Genomic DNA, 12,395 nt, shown 5'->3' with positions numbered 1-12,395 from the left:
AATTGGAAGTTCTTAGGTTTCCAGTAAGTTTATCAAATGAGTTAGGAAGGTTATCTCATGGATACAAAAATCTGAAGAAATTTTTGAGACATTAAAAAGGGAAGAATTCACCTAGATTTGTTAGGCAAAATCTGTGATAAGCCTTTGGTGTGAGTTTCCCAGCCCTGTTTTATTTTAAAAGTTCAGTCTGAGACTCTATAAATGTTTCAGCAAAATAAAAAGCCTATGATCAATTATGGTTATAAAAATCATCAGACCAAAATCAGTGAGAACAGACCTATTTTGCAAACAAACTAGCCTTAATTTGGTTATATTTAATAAAAATAAGGGTAACTTTAAGGAGAAAAAGATATTTCAAAATGTTAAATACCAGTTTGTTAATGGAGGTCTGCATCTAGTAAGACTCATCTCTTAGATAGTTCATTGCTGTTATGTGATGTTAATGTAAAATTTAATTGAATTCTTGAAGAACACCCTAAGTTTGTTTCTGAAGCTTATCTCAGTAATCTATCTTTGGATGAAGATCAGATGCCTCATGACCTGCAACCAGGACTGGAAAAAGACATAATTTAAGGGACCGTCTCCAACATGGATGGAAGGACTTTTTTATCAGGAGAAACTACACTACACCAGGATGAGAAGACGACGACATCAGAGGTAGACAGCTTCCCGAAGATGCTGGACCTGATTTGTATGATCATTTATGTTTTCTTGACTTCTTAGACCTTTGCATATAGTCAAATGCTTTTCTATCATAGGCCTGATCCTATACTAGTTTAAAAAATCAATCCAATTGTTGGATTTGTGGCCAATTACCTGTGTCTAGTTCTGGGTTACCTTGGTAAATTTCTCTACTACCAGACTCTAACTGGTTGGCCCTGAGAAAATTTACTTAAAAAATTAGTCATATTCAGGTCACTGTGATATTACTAGATAGGATCCCCTCACCCGGCCAATTAATAATGCCTGCTCTGACTCTGGCTATAAATTTGAGGTTTTTTTTCTATTACCCAAGCTCAATCAGAATGAGAAAAGTTTCTGCAAAGGAGGGGAAAATCTCCCACAGTTATGGTATGGATTTATATAGATAATACCAGTAATTTAGGTTTAAAGTCTCCTCTATGTTGAAAAAAAAAATTTAAATCATACTAATCAGTCTAGTAACACTAGAAAACTGGGCTATGTGCCTTATAGATGGCGCCAATATATAACTACCCTGGAAGATCAAGATTCTACAGGGCAGACTAAGTCAGATGACCTGAAGATATACTGGGCTACATCTAATGGAAGTTCTTAACATAAGTGTTACTTGTGGCTTTACTAATACTGCTGGCTATGTTATTTGTATTTCACCTGTTTTACAAAATTGCTGTTTCTTACACTGTCAAATATGTGTGTGAGGCCTCTAATAAAATAATATATAGTCCCATATGAGATCGATGATGGTAACAGTGTAACTCTAGATATGGCAAGAAGCAGCAAGAGGAAATATTTTCCTGGACCAAAAAGCTAGGCAGACAGGTGGTCCAGAGAATTTTGGATACTGTTTTATGGCCTAGTCCAGTAACAGCACATTGAGTGGCCTGTCAACAGAATCTTGGCCAAACCTGAGAATGGACATTCTCAGCACCATGGGATAAAATGGTCCTAAAGTCCCCCCTCATAATCATGGTCAAGTTTATGAGCAAAAAGGGGCTCTGCCAACTGAAGACTGACACTCGCCATCTGCATCTACAAAGATTAAATCATGGCCGCTGCAACTGCTGACTTTCAACGCGCCTGAAAGGAGTTCAGGGTGAAAATCAGGAATGAGGCACTCTGTGCTCTGGGAAAAACTGGCAGAACAGGCCTTCAGATAGTTAGATCTTTTCAGGAGAAGATTTTATGAGTCCCAATTCTTGCATCTTCTCATACCTAGAGAAACACTGACGTCATTAACGGTGAAATCTGCTTTGGCTATTAAAGAAAAGTTTACAATTAAAAGTCAAAATAGAGTAGCTATGTTTCAGATATCCTGAGAAATAACTAGGTGATGCTATGGGTGTACTTTCAGATTAGACTTGTATTGCTAAACACTTGAGTTTTCTGAGTCGTATCAGGCTTGGATGCCACCATTTTCAAAACAATGTGTGCTGGAAGCTAGTAACCTTACTTTTTATAAAACTAGGCAACTGGCTACATGGCTACAAGTGTCCCTGAAGTGCCAGGTCCAGACTGGGTTTCAGGCCTATTCTTCTAAAAAAAAAAAAGAGAGATTGATTTTGTCTATAAAATTCCAGTTATCACTCCTCCAACTACTTCTAATTGGGTCTGTTACACCAAAATGGCAGACCAAGAGATTAGGATTTTAATCATACAAGACTCAGATCTAGAACTTGGAACTCAGAAATACTTCCAATTCAGTGTCTATACCCCAAGCTGGGGCAGTCCTGTGCCCCATTTTGACAGGAAGTTATCACAATCATAGTTGCCTAGTTCCCTAAAATTAAAACTGAGCGGGACTCTGGCGATCTGGAGTGCAGATCTGTTCTGTGTTCTCCATTTCTTATCTGTAGGATATAGACTTTGTTCAGCCTCCTTGACCTTCCCTGAATTCCAAAGCTTGGTTTCAAACAATTGCTAATCAGGGAAGGGAGGGGATGCAAAAACAGAAACAATCAAAGGTTGGTTCAGACAGTCCTGGTTCCTACTCAAAGAAATATGCATAACAATGTCTTTGAACCCCACCCAGGTGGAAGATGGTAACTTCAGACAGAACACAAGATTCCTGGAGCACAGCTCTGTTGCCTCACCACCAACCCATCAGAAGGGGTCACAAACCCTGCAACCCTCACCCCAAATGTTGCTTTCAGTTTCCGGGGACCAGAGATGACCATCCTGTTAGGTCTCCTGTTTGGCCCTTGTCTATTTCATCTCTGAGAGGGGCCAACTAAATTGCTGTTACTACGAGGGTGGAAGTTGGTTTCAGATGTGGAAAACCCCAACTTAGAGCAGGTAGAGAGAGACTTCTGCTCTGCTAGGCAGGCCTACGCCCATGCACAGCAGGAAGAAGTTACAGAAGAAAGAGACCTCCGCCCCAATTCCCAGGAAGTATCTTGACTATGAAGTCTCAGGGGGGCCTATGTGCTGCGTTAGGGGAAAAATGTTGTTGTTATGTGAATCACTCAGGGGTAGTCAGGGAGTCCCTGGCCACGATAAGAGAAGGGCTGAGTCAGAGAAAAAGAGAAAGAAAAATATCTCAAACCTGGTTTGAATCCTGGTTCAATTCATCCCCCTGGTTCGCAACTCTCATATCCTCCTTGGTGGGGCCCCTCATTATCTTGTTACTGCTACTCACCCTCAGGCCATGCTTACTAAACTAACTAGTGGCCTTCATTAAAAGCCGCATCAATGCGGTGCAGCTCATGGTGCGCAGAACCCAATATACGGCCTTGCCAACGGTCCCCTTAGTGGAAGACAATATAGAGCTGACCCCAGATCCATGATTGGGTCTGTCCTGGATCCTAGATAAGGGGGGAATGAAGAATCTAAGCTACTCCATTTTGTAAGGTTCTGGGGAAAGAGCCTTTGGAAATCCCCTGCCCAGGAAATTCAAATCAAGCCCGGGAAAGGAGAACCAATCAGAACTCAACACCTAATCCTTCACCAGAAGGTGACCAATCAGACCCGGAGATTCGCGTTTTTCGAATTTTTCGCGCGATAATACCCTATATAAGCAATGTAACCCAGAGATCAGGGCTCCTCCCTATAGCTGCTGCATTGGTATTGGTGGGAGCCCCAGCTCGAGCTTAATAAAAACTCTCTTGCTTTTGCATCCGATATCGGCTCCCTGGTGGTCATTGGGAGATTTCGCGACTTGGGGCATAACAGTGGATGTAACTGGGAAAGGTCCCTGATAACCAGCTGGCCGTGACACGGAGGGAGGCCAGGGCAGGAGGCTATTGTGACCCTGTAGCTGAAGAACATGGCCCCGGGTTACTTATGCCAGGCATGCTGGCCCTACAGATTGAAAAACTTAGGAAACAGTATTGAGAAATCTGGGGCAGTCCCAGGGAAGGGGGAGGCTGCGGGGAGTGAGGGCTGGTCAGGGGAGCGAGGAAGGCAGGAGCCAAATAAAAGGCAGCCTCCAGCAACCTCAGTTCATTCCCCGCCCCCACCGCCCTCTCCCTCCATCCCTCTATCCCTCTGTCCCTCCATTGCCCCAGCACCATGCAGCCCACCTCAGGTCCCAGCCTGCTGCTGCTGCTGCTTCTAGCCAGTCTCCCCATGGCCCTGGGGAACCCCATGTGAGTAGTCACAGCCTGACCCCCAAAAAAGGCTGCTTTGGAGATGAGAGTGTGCATTTGTGGTATGAGGCCGTGCGTGTGGGGGGCGCACGTGCAGAATGAGTGATTCTGCAGGAGAGGTGATTTGGCGTCCTGGACATTTGACCGTCATAGACTCTGGGAGTTTGTAGTTTCAGGTTTTAAGGGTCTAGAGATTTCGCGTGGGTGCACGTGACCGAGGGAGTGGATCTGGGTCTGGGTGCCACAGGTTTAGGGAGGAGTTTGGGATGGTCTTGGCTGCCCTGGTGGCTCAGCAGGTAAGGAATCTGCTTGCAATGCGGGAGAAACAGGAGACACAGGTTTGATCCCTGGGTCAGGAAGATCCCCTGGAGGAGGGCACCAGCAACCCACTCTGGTATTCTTGCCTGGAGAATCCCATGAACAAAGGAGCGTGGCCGGCTACAGTCTAGAGGGTAGCAAAGAGTCGGACACGATTGACACCACTTAGCACATAGCACATATGGTGTTCAGGGTTGGGTGTTTAGAGACTTGGGGTGTTTAGATTTTGGGATTAGAGCTCCTGGAATAAGCGGGTTCAGTGGTGAGTTTGGAAGTCTTGGAAGAGTTGGCACCTCTCATTTTGGTGTTCAGCACTTGATGGGATGTGAAGCACCGCCCCTGCCTCCCACCCTCCACCCCCACCCCGCCCCCAGTTGTCTGCCGGTCACTGGATCCCCTGTGAGACCAGGGACTGCGGCAGAGTGCTCACCCTGGGGAAGGGCTGGCAGCTCGGGCTTCCGGGGATGACAGCTCCCCGCCCCATGCTCCCCTCTGGCAGGTATTCCATGATCACCCCCAACGTCCTGCGTCTGGAGAGCGAGGAGACTGTGGTGCTGGAGGCCCACGGAGGACAAGGGAATATTCAGGTCTCGGTCATCGTCCATGACTTCCCGGCCAAGAAACAAGTGCTGTCAAACAAAAACACCCAGCTGAACAGCAACAATGGCTACCTGAGCACCGTCACCATCAAGGTGGGCGCGCCAGGGAGCCCAGTCCTGCTGATGCCGCACCAGCTCCGAGAGTCCTCCACGGAGTCCTCCGAGAGCCCTTCCCCCTCTCTGAGCTCCACCCACACTGCCTGAGCCCCGCCCCTTCTGATACTCCCCCTCCCCCATCTGAGCCCTCCCTTTTCTAGCCCCTCCCACTGCTTAATCCAGAGCTTTCTCTGAGCTGTCTCCACCTTCTTCTTTAAGTTAATTTGTTTTAATTGGGGGACAATTACTTTACAATATTGTGATGGTTTTTCCCATACGTCAACATCAATCGGCCACGGGTATGCATGTGTCCCCCCCATCCTAAAAACCGCTTCCACATTGCTCCCCACCCTATCCCTCTGGGTTGTCCCAAAGCACTGGCTTTGGGTTCCCGGCTTTTAAATTTATACTGGAGCGTAATGTTGCAGTAATTTCAGGTGTACAGTCAAGTGACTCAGTGATACATATACATATATATATTCTTCTCCAAATTCTTGCCTCATTTAGGCTGTTACGTAATATTGAGCAGAGGTCCCTGTGCTATACAGTAGCCCCCTGGTCTCTCTCAAGTCCGTCTCCTTCCAAGCTCTAGGATCTCTGAGCCCTTTCCCGTTTCTGAGCCCCGGCCCTCCTAGCCCCTCCCTCTCTAAGCTCTCCTCTTCCTTCAGAGGCCCTTCCATCTGAGTCTTAACTCTTTGAGTCCAGTCCCCTTCTGAGCCCTCCCTCCTCTGAGCCTCCTCTTGCTTCCCTTTCCCATGCCTCCCTCTGACCCAAACCCCCTCTCTTACCCTCCCCCCATCTCACTACCCCGTTACTCCCCAAATCTGGGCAAGCCAGAATTGATGGGCAGGCTTTGTTGTGAAGAGGGCAGGTGGAGCAGACCCCTAATGATCTCTTGGTTCACTCCCAGATCCCGGCCAGCAAAGAGTTAAAATCAGACAAGGGGCACAAGTTCGTGATTGTCGTCGCGACCTTCGGGAATGTCCAGGTGGAGAAGGTGGTGCTGATCAGCCTTCAGAGCGGGTACCTCTTCATCCAGACGGACAAGACCATCTACACCCCAGGCTCCACGGGTAAGGGGCGGGGAGGGGTGGCTGGAGAGGGCGGGATTGGGGAGGGGCAGGGCTGGAGGAGGGGCAGAGTCTCACCCAACTCTCTCTTTCTCTCCCATCCCTCAGTCCTCTATCGGGTCTTCACTGTTGACCACAAGCTGCTGCCCGTGGGCCAGACGGTTTTCATCACCATCGAGGTACCAGCCAACCGGGCCTCCAGACCTACCCGGGGCTGAAACCAAGGGAGAGACAAAGAGATCGAGACAGAGAAAGAGCCACCGGCGGAGACCCAAAGTCAAAGAGAGGCATAGAGAGAGGTCGGGAGAGGGGGCCGGGAGCCAGGGAGACCACGTGGCGCGATGCTTGCTTGCGCCTGAGGATTCTAGCTCCAGATAGACACACGGTCACTGTGTGACTCTGGACAGGTCACTTCACCTTTCCGAGTCTGTTTCTTCATCCGAAGCTTGGGATGATGACAGACACTAATGCCCTAGTGCCGCCAGAGGGCGCCCATGAGCACTGGAGTCAGGCCCTGCCCCCTCCTCAGCCTCCAGCCCTCCAGGGCTCCCACTTCCCTGAGAACAACATTTCAAGTCCTCCTGCAGCCCACAGGACTCTGCAAGACCTACCCCATCCCCTCCGTGCCCTCGCTTCTTCCCTCTTCTCCTTGGCTCACTCTGCTCCAGCCACACACCGGTCTCCTCAGGCACAGCCCTGCCCCAGGGCCTTTGCGTGGGCTATTCCCCCTACCCAGAAAACCCTCTTCCTGGAAATTTCCACACAGACCGCTCCGTCACCTCCTTCAAGCCTTCGTTCCCGTGTCCCAAGTTTACAGTGAGATCTCACTGAGTGCCCTGTAAAATTGCAACACCCCCTCTCCTTCTGGCATCGTAAATTGGATCTATACATTTTATTAATCACACCTTCCCCTAACCTCCACTGAACATAAATTCCAAATGGAGGGGAAGGGATTTTCTGTTGACAGCATGCTTGGCGGGTAGTGGGATAAATAAAAACTTACTGGAAGGAGGGAGGGAAGGAGAGGGGAGAGAGAAGCAGGGAGAGATGGGGAGGGCACCGTACATGTAGGATGAAGGGAGAGAGAAGGGAGGGAGACTGGGGCATGGCCTCCTCTTGGGATCTTCCTGAGTGTTTACTGAGGTTACACAGAGCCAACAAGGACCAGGTCCTGAGGGCTGTGAGCTGGCTTTGGAGATCCGGGGTCTATAGGGAACAGGACACACATCTCCCCTACAGGCCCAGTGCTCAGCTCCCAGCAAATGTCACCCCGTACCAACAGAAGCATGTTATCCACAGTGACCCTAATTTCCAAGGGAAGCCAGAAAACCGGATTTCTATGTGATGTCTCCTGATGTTTACCTGTTGGCAGTGCATGAAATCACATGTGTATGAGGTCGAGCCATGCAACATTGCTATGTCAAAAAGGCAAATGTGGGCAGTTATGTGTGGTATATGTATGTGCTAATCAAACACTTAGCACAGAGTCCTGCATCAAGATAGAGGACGCGTGCTAGCTATCATCATTTCTAACATCTGTTTGTCAGCTTGTGCTGTGCTGTAACTGCGGCATGTGGAATCTAGTTCCATGACCAGGGATCGCGCGTGCAATCTCTGCACTGGGAGTGTGGCGTTCTAGCCGCTGGACCACCACCAGGGAAGTCCCAAATGCTAGTCATTATTTGTTTTTGGAGAGACGCTGATCATCATCAGCTCTTGCCTATATTAACGTGTCCCAAACCAGTGACATAGGAGTAATAATCATCTTTTTCTAGATATGCTCATTGAGCACAGAGAGGCTAAGTAACTTGCCCAAGGGCCCACAGCTTGTAATTGGCTCAGTGGGGACTTGAACCCAAGCTGACCGGCTCAAGGGCACGTTCTTCATCACTGCCCCTGTGGACCTAACACAGAGAGAATGTCCAGAGGCAGACAGGGAGGGGCGAGCCGAGAGGCAAAGCCTCATCTCTGAAGAGCCATTTCTCTGTCTCCCCACAGACTCCCGATGGCGTCCTTGTCAAGCGGGACTCCCAGTCTTCCCACAACCAGTTTGGCATCTTGTCCTTGTCCTGGAACATTCCAGAGCTGGTGAAGTATGTCAGGTCCTCCAGGAGGGGGTTTGGGGCTCCCCTACCCCAGGAGAGGGAGTGGGGGGCTGCCAGGTGTGCCCAGATCACCAGCCTACCTCCCCCACAGCATGGGGGTGTGGAAGATCAAAGCCCACTATGAAGATTCTCCGCAGCAGGTCTTCTCCACTGAGTTTGAGGTGAAGGAATATGGTAAGAGGGCCAGGGAGCTGGGGCTAGGGGGTGGGGGGAGGGGGAGTGCATCAGGCTGGGCCCAGTGCTGGTCCCCCACCAACATAATCTGTCCCCCCAGTGCTTCCCAGTTTTGAGGTCCAACTAGAGCCTGAAGAGAAATTCTACTACGTTGATGACCCAGATGGCCTGAAGATCAACATCATTGCCAGGTGAGGGGCAGGGGGAGGGGCCAAGTGCGGTGAGGGGCTTAACGGAGGCCAAAGCTAGTTTGGAGGAAGACTCATCTGCAGAGGCAAAAATCTGAGACTGTCCCTGCATCGCAGGTTCTTGTACGGGGAGCACGTGGACGGAACAGCTTTCGTCATCTTTGGGGTCCAGGATGGTGACCGGAGAATTTCATTGACTCACTCCCTCACCCGTGTTCCGGTACCTAACAGAGGCCTTGTCTGGTCTCCTCCACCCTGAACACCCTTCCTGTCTCCTGTCGTCTGAGCCTACCCCCTGGGCGCTCCCCCCAGGTCTCCCCTCTGCCATGAACCCTTACTTCTCCCCCAGATCAACGATGGTAATGGGGAGGCCATACTGAGACGTCAGGTTTTGCTGAATGGAGTACAGCCCTCCCGAGCTGATGCCCTGGTGGGCAAGTCCATATATGTGTCCGCCACCGTCATCTTGCAATCAGGTGAGGCCCAGTCTGGGGGTGGAGGCCCAGAATGAAAGGGGGATCCAGTCTGAGGGGGGACATGCAATCTGAGGGAGAAGGCCAAGAAGGAAGGGGGCAGGATCCAGTCTGACAAGCGAGGTCTCGTCTGAGAGAGGAAGCCCAGAATGAAGGAGGGGTCCAGGCTGGCAGGGGAGGTCTAGCCTGAGGGAGGAGGTGCAGATGAAGGGGCAATCCAGTCTTACAGGGGAGAACTAGTCTGAGGGAGGAGGCCCAGAATGAAAGAAGGGTCCAGGCTGGCAGGGAAGAACCACTCTGGGGCATAAGACCCAGTGCCAGAGGGGAGACTCATTCTGAGGGTGGATGTTCAGAATGAAGGTGGGATCAGGTCGATGGGGGAGATAGTCTGAGGACAGAGGCCCAGTACGAAGGCAGAGTGCAGTCTGATGGGGGAAGCCTGGTCCTGAGGGGTGGCCCAGGAGCCCACCCTCATGGCTGGCCCCCCTCAGGCAGCGACATGGTGGAGGCGGAGCGCGCCGGGATCCCCATTGTGACTTCCCCCTACCAGATCCATTTCACCAAGACCCCCACGTTCTTCAAACCTGCCATGCCCTTCGACCTCATGGTGAGACCCTGGGCAGGACTGCACTCCTCGACACAGGTCCTGAGCACGATCACACCTCTGGGTCTGCCTAAATCCCCTCCACCTGCCCCTGTACCCACAGGTGTACGTGACGAACCCTGACGGCTCCCCTGCCCGCCACATCCCAGTGGTGACCCAGGGCAGCAATGTGCAGTCCTTGACCCAGGATGATGGCGTGGCCAAGCTAAGCATCAACACACAGAACAAACGGGATCCCCTGACCATCACCGTGAGTTCTGGGCCAGCCTCAGGGGACTTAATTTTGTAGAGTGGGGTCCTAATTTATGCACAAAAGGATCGTGTCCTAGGCATAGAGTGGGTTCCTTTCATTTGCATAAAGGGATGTGCCATCCACAGAGATGTTTTCATTTGCATAAAAGGGCTCTCTTTATGTTTTCCTTTATTTGACTGAAGTAGAATTGACTTACAATGTTGTGTTAATTACTGCTGTACAGCAAAGTGATTCAGTTAGACATATACATATTTACGTTCTTTTTCATAGTTTTTTCCATAATGGTTTATCACAGGATATTGAATAGAGTTCCCTGTGCTGTGCTGTAGGGCCTTGTTTATCCATTCTATATATAATAGTTTGCACGCACAGATGTGTTTCCATCTGCACAGCAGGGTCCTACCTTCTAGATGTCTTCTGCCCAGATGTCTTTTTATTTTAAATTATTTATTTATTCATTGGTGGCACTGGGTCTTTGTTGCTGTTTGCCAGCTTCTCTAGTTGTGGTGCTTGGATTTTTCACTGAGGTGGCTTCTCTTTGTTGCAGACCACAGGCTCTAGGGTGCATAGGCTCAACAGTTGTGACACACAGGCTTAGTTGTTCCACAGCATGTGTAATCTTCCCAGACCAGGGATCGGACCCATGTTCCCTGCATTGGCAGGCAGATTCTTATCCACTGTGTCATCAAGGAAGTCCCTGCCTAGACATCTTATATGCACACTTGTGATGGCATTGGGCCCACCTGGATGGTTCGGTTTCTTCCCCATCTCCTTAATATCCTTAACCTAATCTTATCTGCAAGGTCCTTCTCCTCACATAAAATGCCCTAGTCTCAGGGGTATGGATTTAGATGTCTCTGGGGAGGGCAGGTGGGCATCATGGCGTCTATCTTTCCCTGACCAGGTACGCACAAAGAAAGACAATATCCCCGAGGGGCGACAGGCCACCAGGACCATGCAGGCCCTACCCTACAACACCCAGGGGAACTCCAATAACTACCTGCACCTCTCTGTGCCCCGCATGGAGCTCAAGCCTGGGGAGACTCTCAACGTCAACTTCCACCTGCGCACGGACCCCGGCCAGCAAGCCAAGATCCGCTACTACACCTACATGGTCCGTGGCTTTCTAGAACTCCCAGCATCCCTGGGAGCCCTCATCCATCCCAGATTCTGCCGTCCCCCCACCCTGACTCCCACACATTCTCCCGCTCACCTTCCTGATCCTCATACCGAACTGTTCCCCCAGATCATGAACAAGGGGAAACTGTTGAAGGTGGGACGCCAGGACCGAGAGCCCGGCCAGGACCTGGTGGTGTTGCCCTTGACCATCACATCAGACTTCATCCCTTCCTTCCGCCTGGTGGCCTATTACACGCTGATCAATGCCAACGGCCAGAGGGAGGTGGTGGCCGACTCCGTGTGGGTGGACGTCAAGGACTCGTGTATGGGCACGGTAAGCTCCCTGGCACCTCTCTGTGCCCATCTGGGGACCCTCCGCCTGGCTGTCCCTCTCCCCGTCTTGTGCCTCTGGCTCTGTCTCTCTCCAGCCTTTCGAGTCCATGCCTCTCCCCCATTTCAGAGTTCCTGCCCCTCCTCCTTTCCCATCTCATTCTTCCGTCTCTTTCAGCCTCAGTTTCTTTTTTTTTTTTTTTCTTCATATGGACCATTTTTTAAAGTCTTTATTGAATTGTTACAATATTACTTCTATTTTATGCTTTTGGTTTTTGGGCTGAGAGGCAGGTGGGATCTTAGCACCCCAACCAGGGATCGAACCTGTACTCCCTGAATTGGAAGGCAAAGTCCTAACCACTGGACCACCAGGGAAGTTCCCTTAGCTTCTTTTTCTTCCAGTTTTATTGAAATGTAATTTACACACAGTACTAAGTTTAAGGTGTAGAGCATAATGATTTAACCTAGGTACACCATAAGTGATCACCACAATAAGTTGAGTGAATACCGATCATCTCATAGAGATATGAGATAAAAGAAATAGAAAAAAAAATCTTTCCCCTTGTGGTGAGAATTCAGGGTTTCCTCTAATGACCTTCCTATATAATGGCACAGCAGGGTTAAGTACATACATTTATTATGTTGTACATTACACCCTTGGTACTTATAGCTGAAAGTTTATTTTTAACCACCTTCACTCAGTTCCCCCTCCCTTTACCACACATCTGATCTCTTTTTCTATGAGTATGTCTGTTTGAAGTATAATTGACCTATGGTGGT

At 49.8% G+C, this 12,395-nt stretch overlaps 1 protein-coding gene across 1 annotated transcript in view; it reads left to right on the top strand.

Moving 5' to 3' along the window:
* Positions 1 to 4,129: 4,129 nt before the first annotated feature.
* LOC120860434 (complement C3) overlaps positions 4,130 to 12,395 on the top strand; it is a 29,396-nt gene continuing 21,130 nt past the window's right edge. The window contains exons 1-13 of the mRNA XM_040236236.1: positions 4,130 to 4,286; positions 5,104 to 5,296; positions 6,210 to 6,372; positions 6,478 to 6,548; positions 8,368 to 8,462; positions 8,566 to 8,648; positions 8,749 to 8,839; positions 8,954 to 9,056; positions 9,186 to 9,312; positions 9,801 to 9,916; positions 10,017 to 10,163; positions 11,071 to 11,280; positions 11,413 to 11,619. Of these exons, the coding sequence (XP_040092170.1) occupies positions 4,210 to 4,286; positions 5,104 to 5,296; positions 6,210 to 6,372; positions 6,478 to 6,548; positions 8,368 to 8,462; positions 8,566 to 8,648; positions 8,749 to 8,839; positions 8,954 to 9,056; positions 9,186 to 9,312; positions 9,801 to 9,916; positions 10,017 to 10,163; positions 11,071 to 11,280; positions 11,413 to 11,619 (1,683 nt within the window). The 5' untranslated portion in view covers positions 4,130 to 4,209. The remainder of the gene's footprint in view (positions 4,287 to 5,103; positions 5,297 to 6,209; positions 6,373 to 6,477; positions 6,549 to 8,367; positions 8,463 to 8,565; positions 8,649 to 8,748; positions 8,840 to 8,953; positions 9,057 to 9,185; positions 9,313 to 9,800; positions 9,917 to 10,016; positions 10,164 to 11,070; positions 11,281 to 11,412; positions 11,620 to 12,395) is intronic.

The sequence above is a fragment of the Oryx dammah genome, unplaced genomic scaffold (genome assembly GCF_014754425.2).
Source record: "Oryx dammah isolate SB20612 unplaced genomic scaffold, SCBI_Odam_1.1 HiC_scaffold_11074, whole genome shotgun sequence".
NCBI lineage: Eukaryota > Metazoa > Chordata > Mammalia > Artiodactyla > Bovidae > Oryx > Oryx dammah.
The sequence above is the reverse complement of the archived record's forward strand: the minus strand, read 5'-3'. Positions and strand labels throughout refer to the sequence as shown.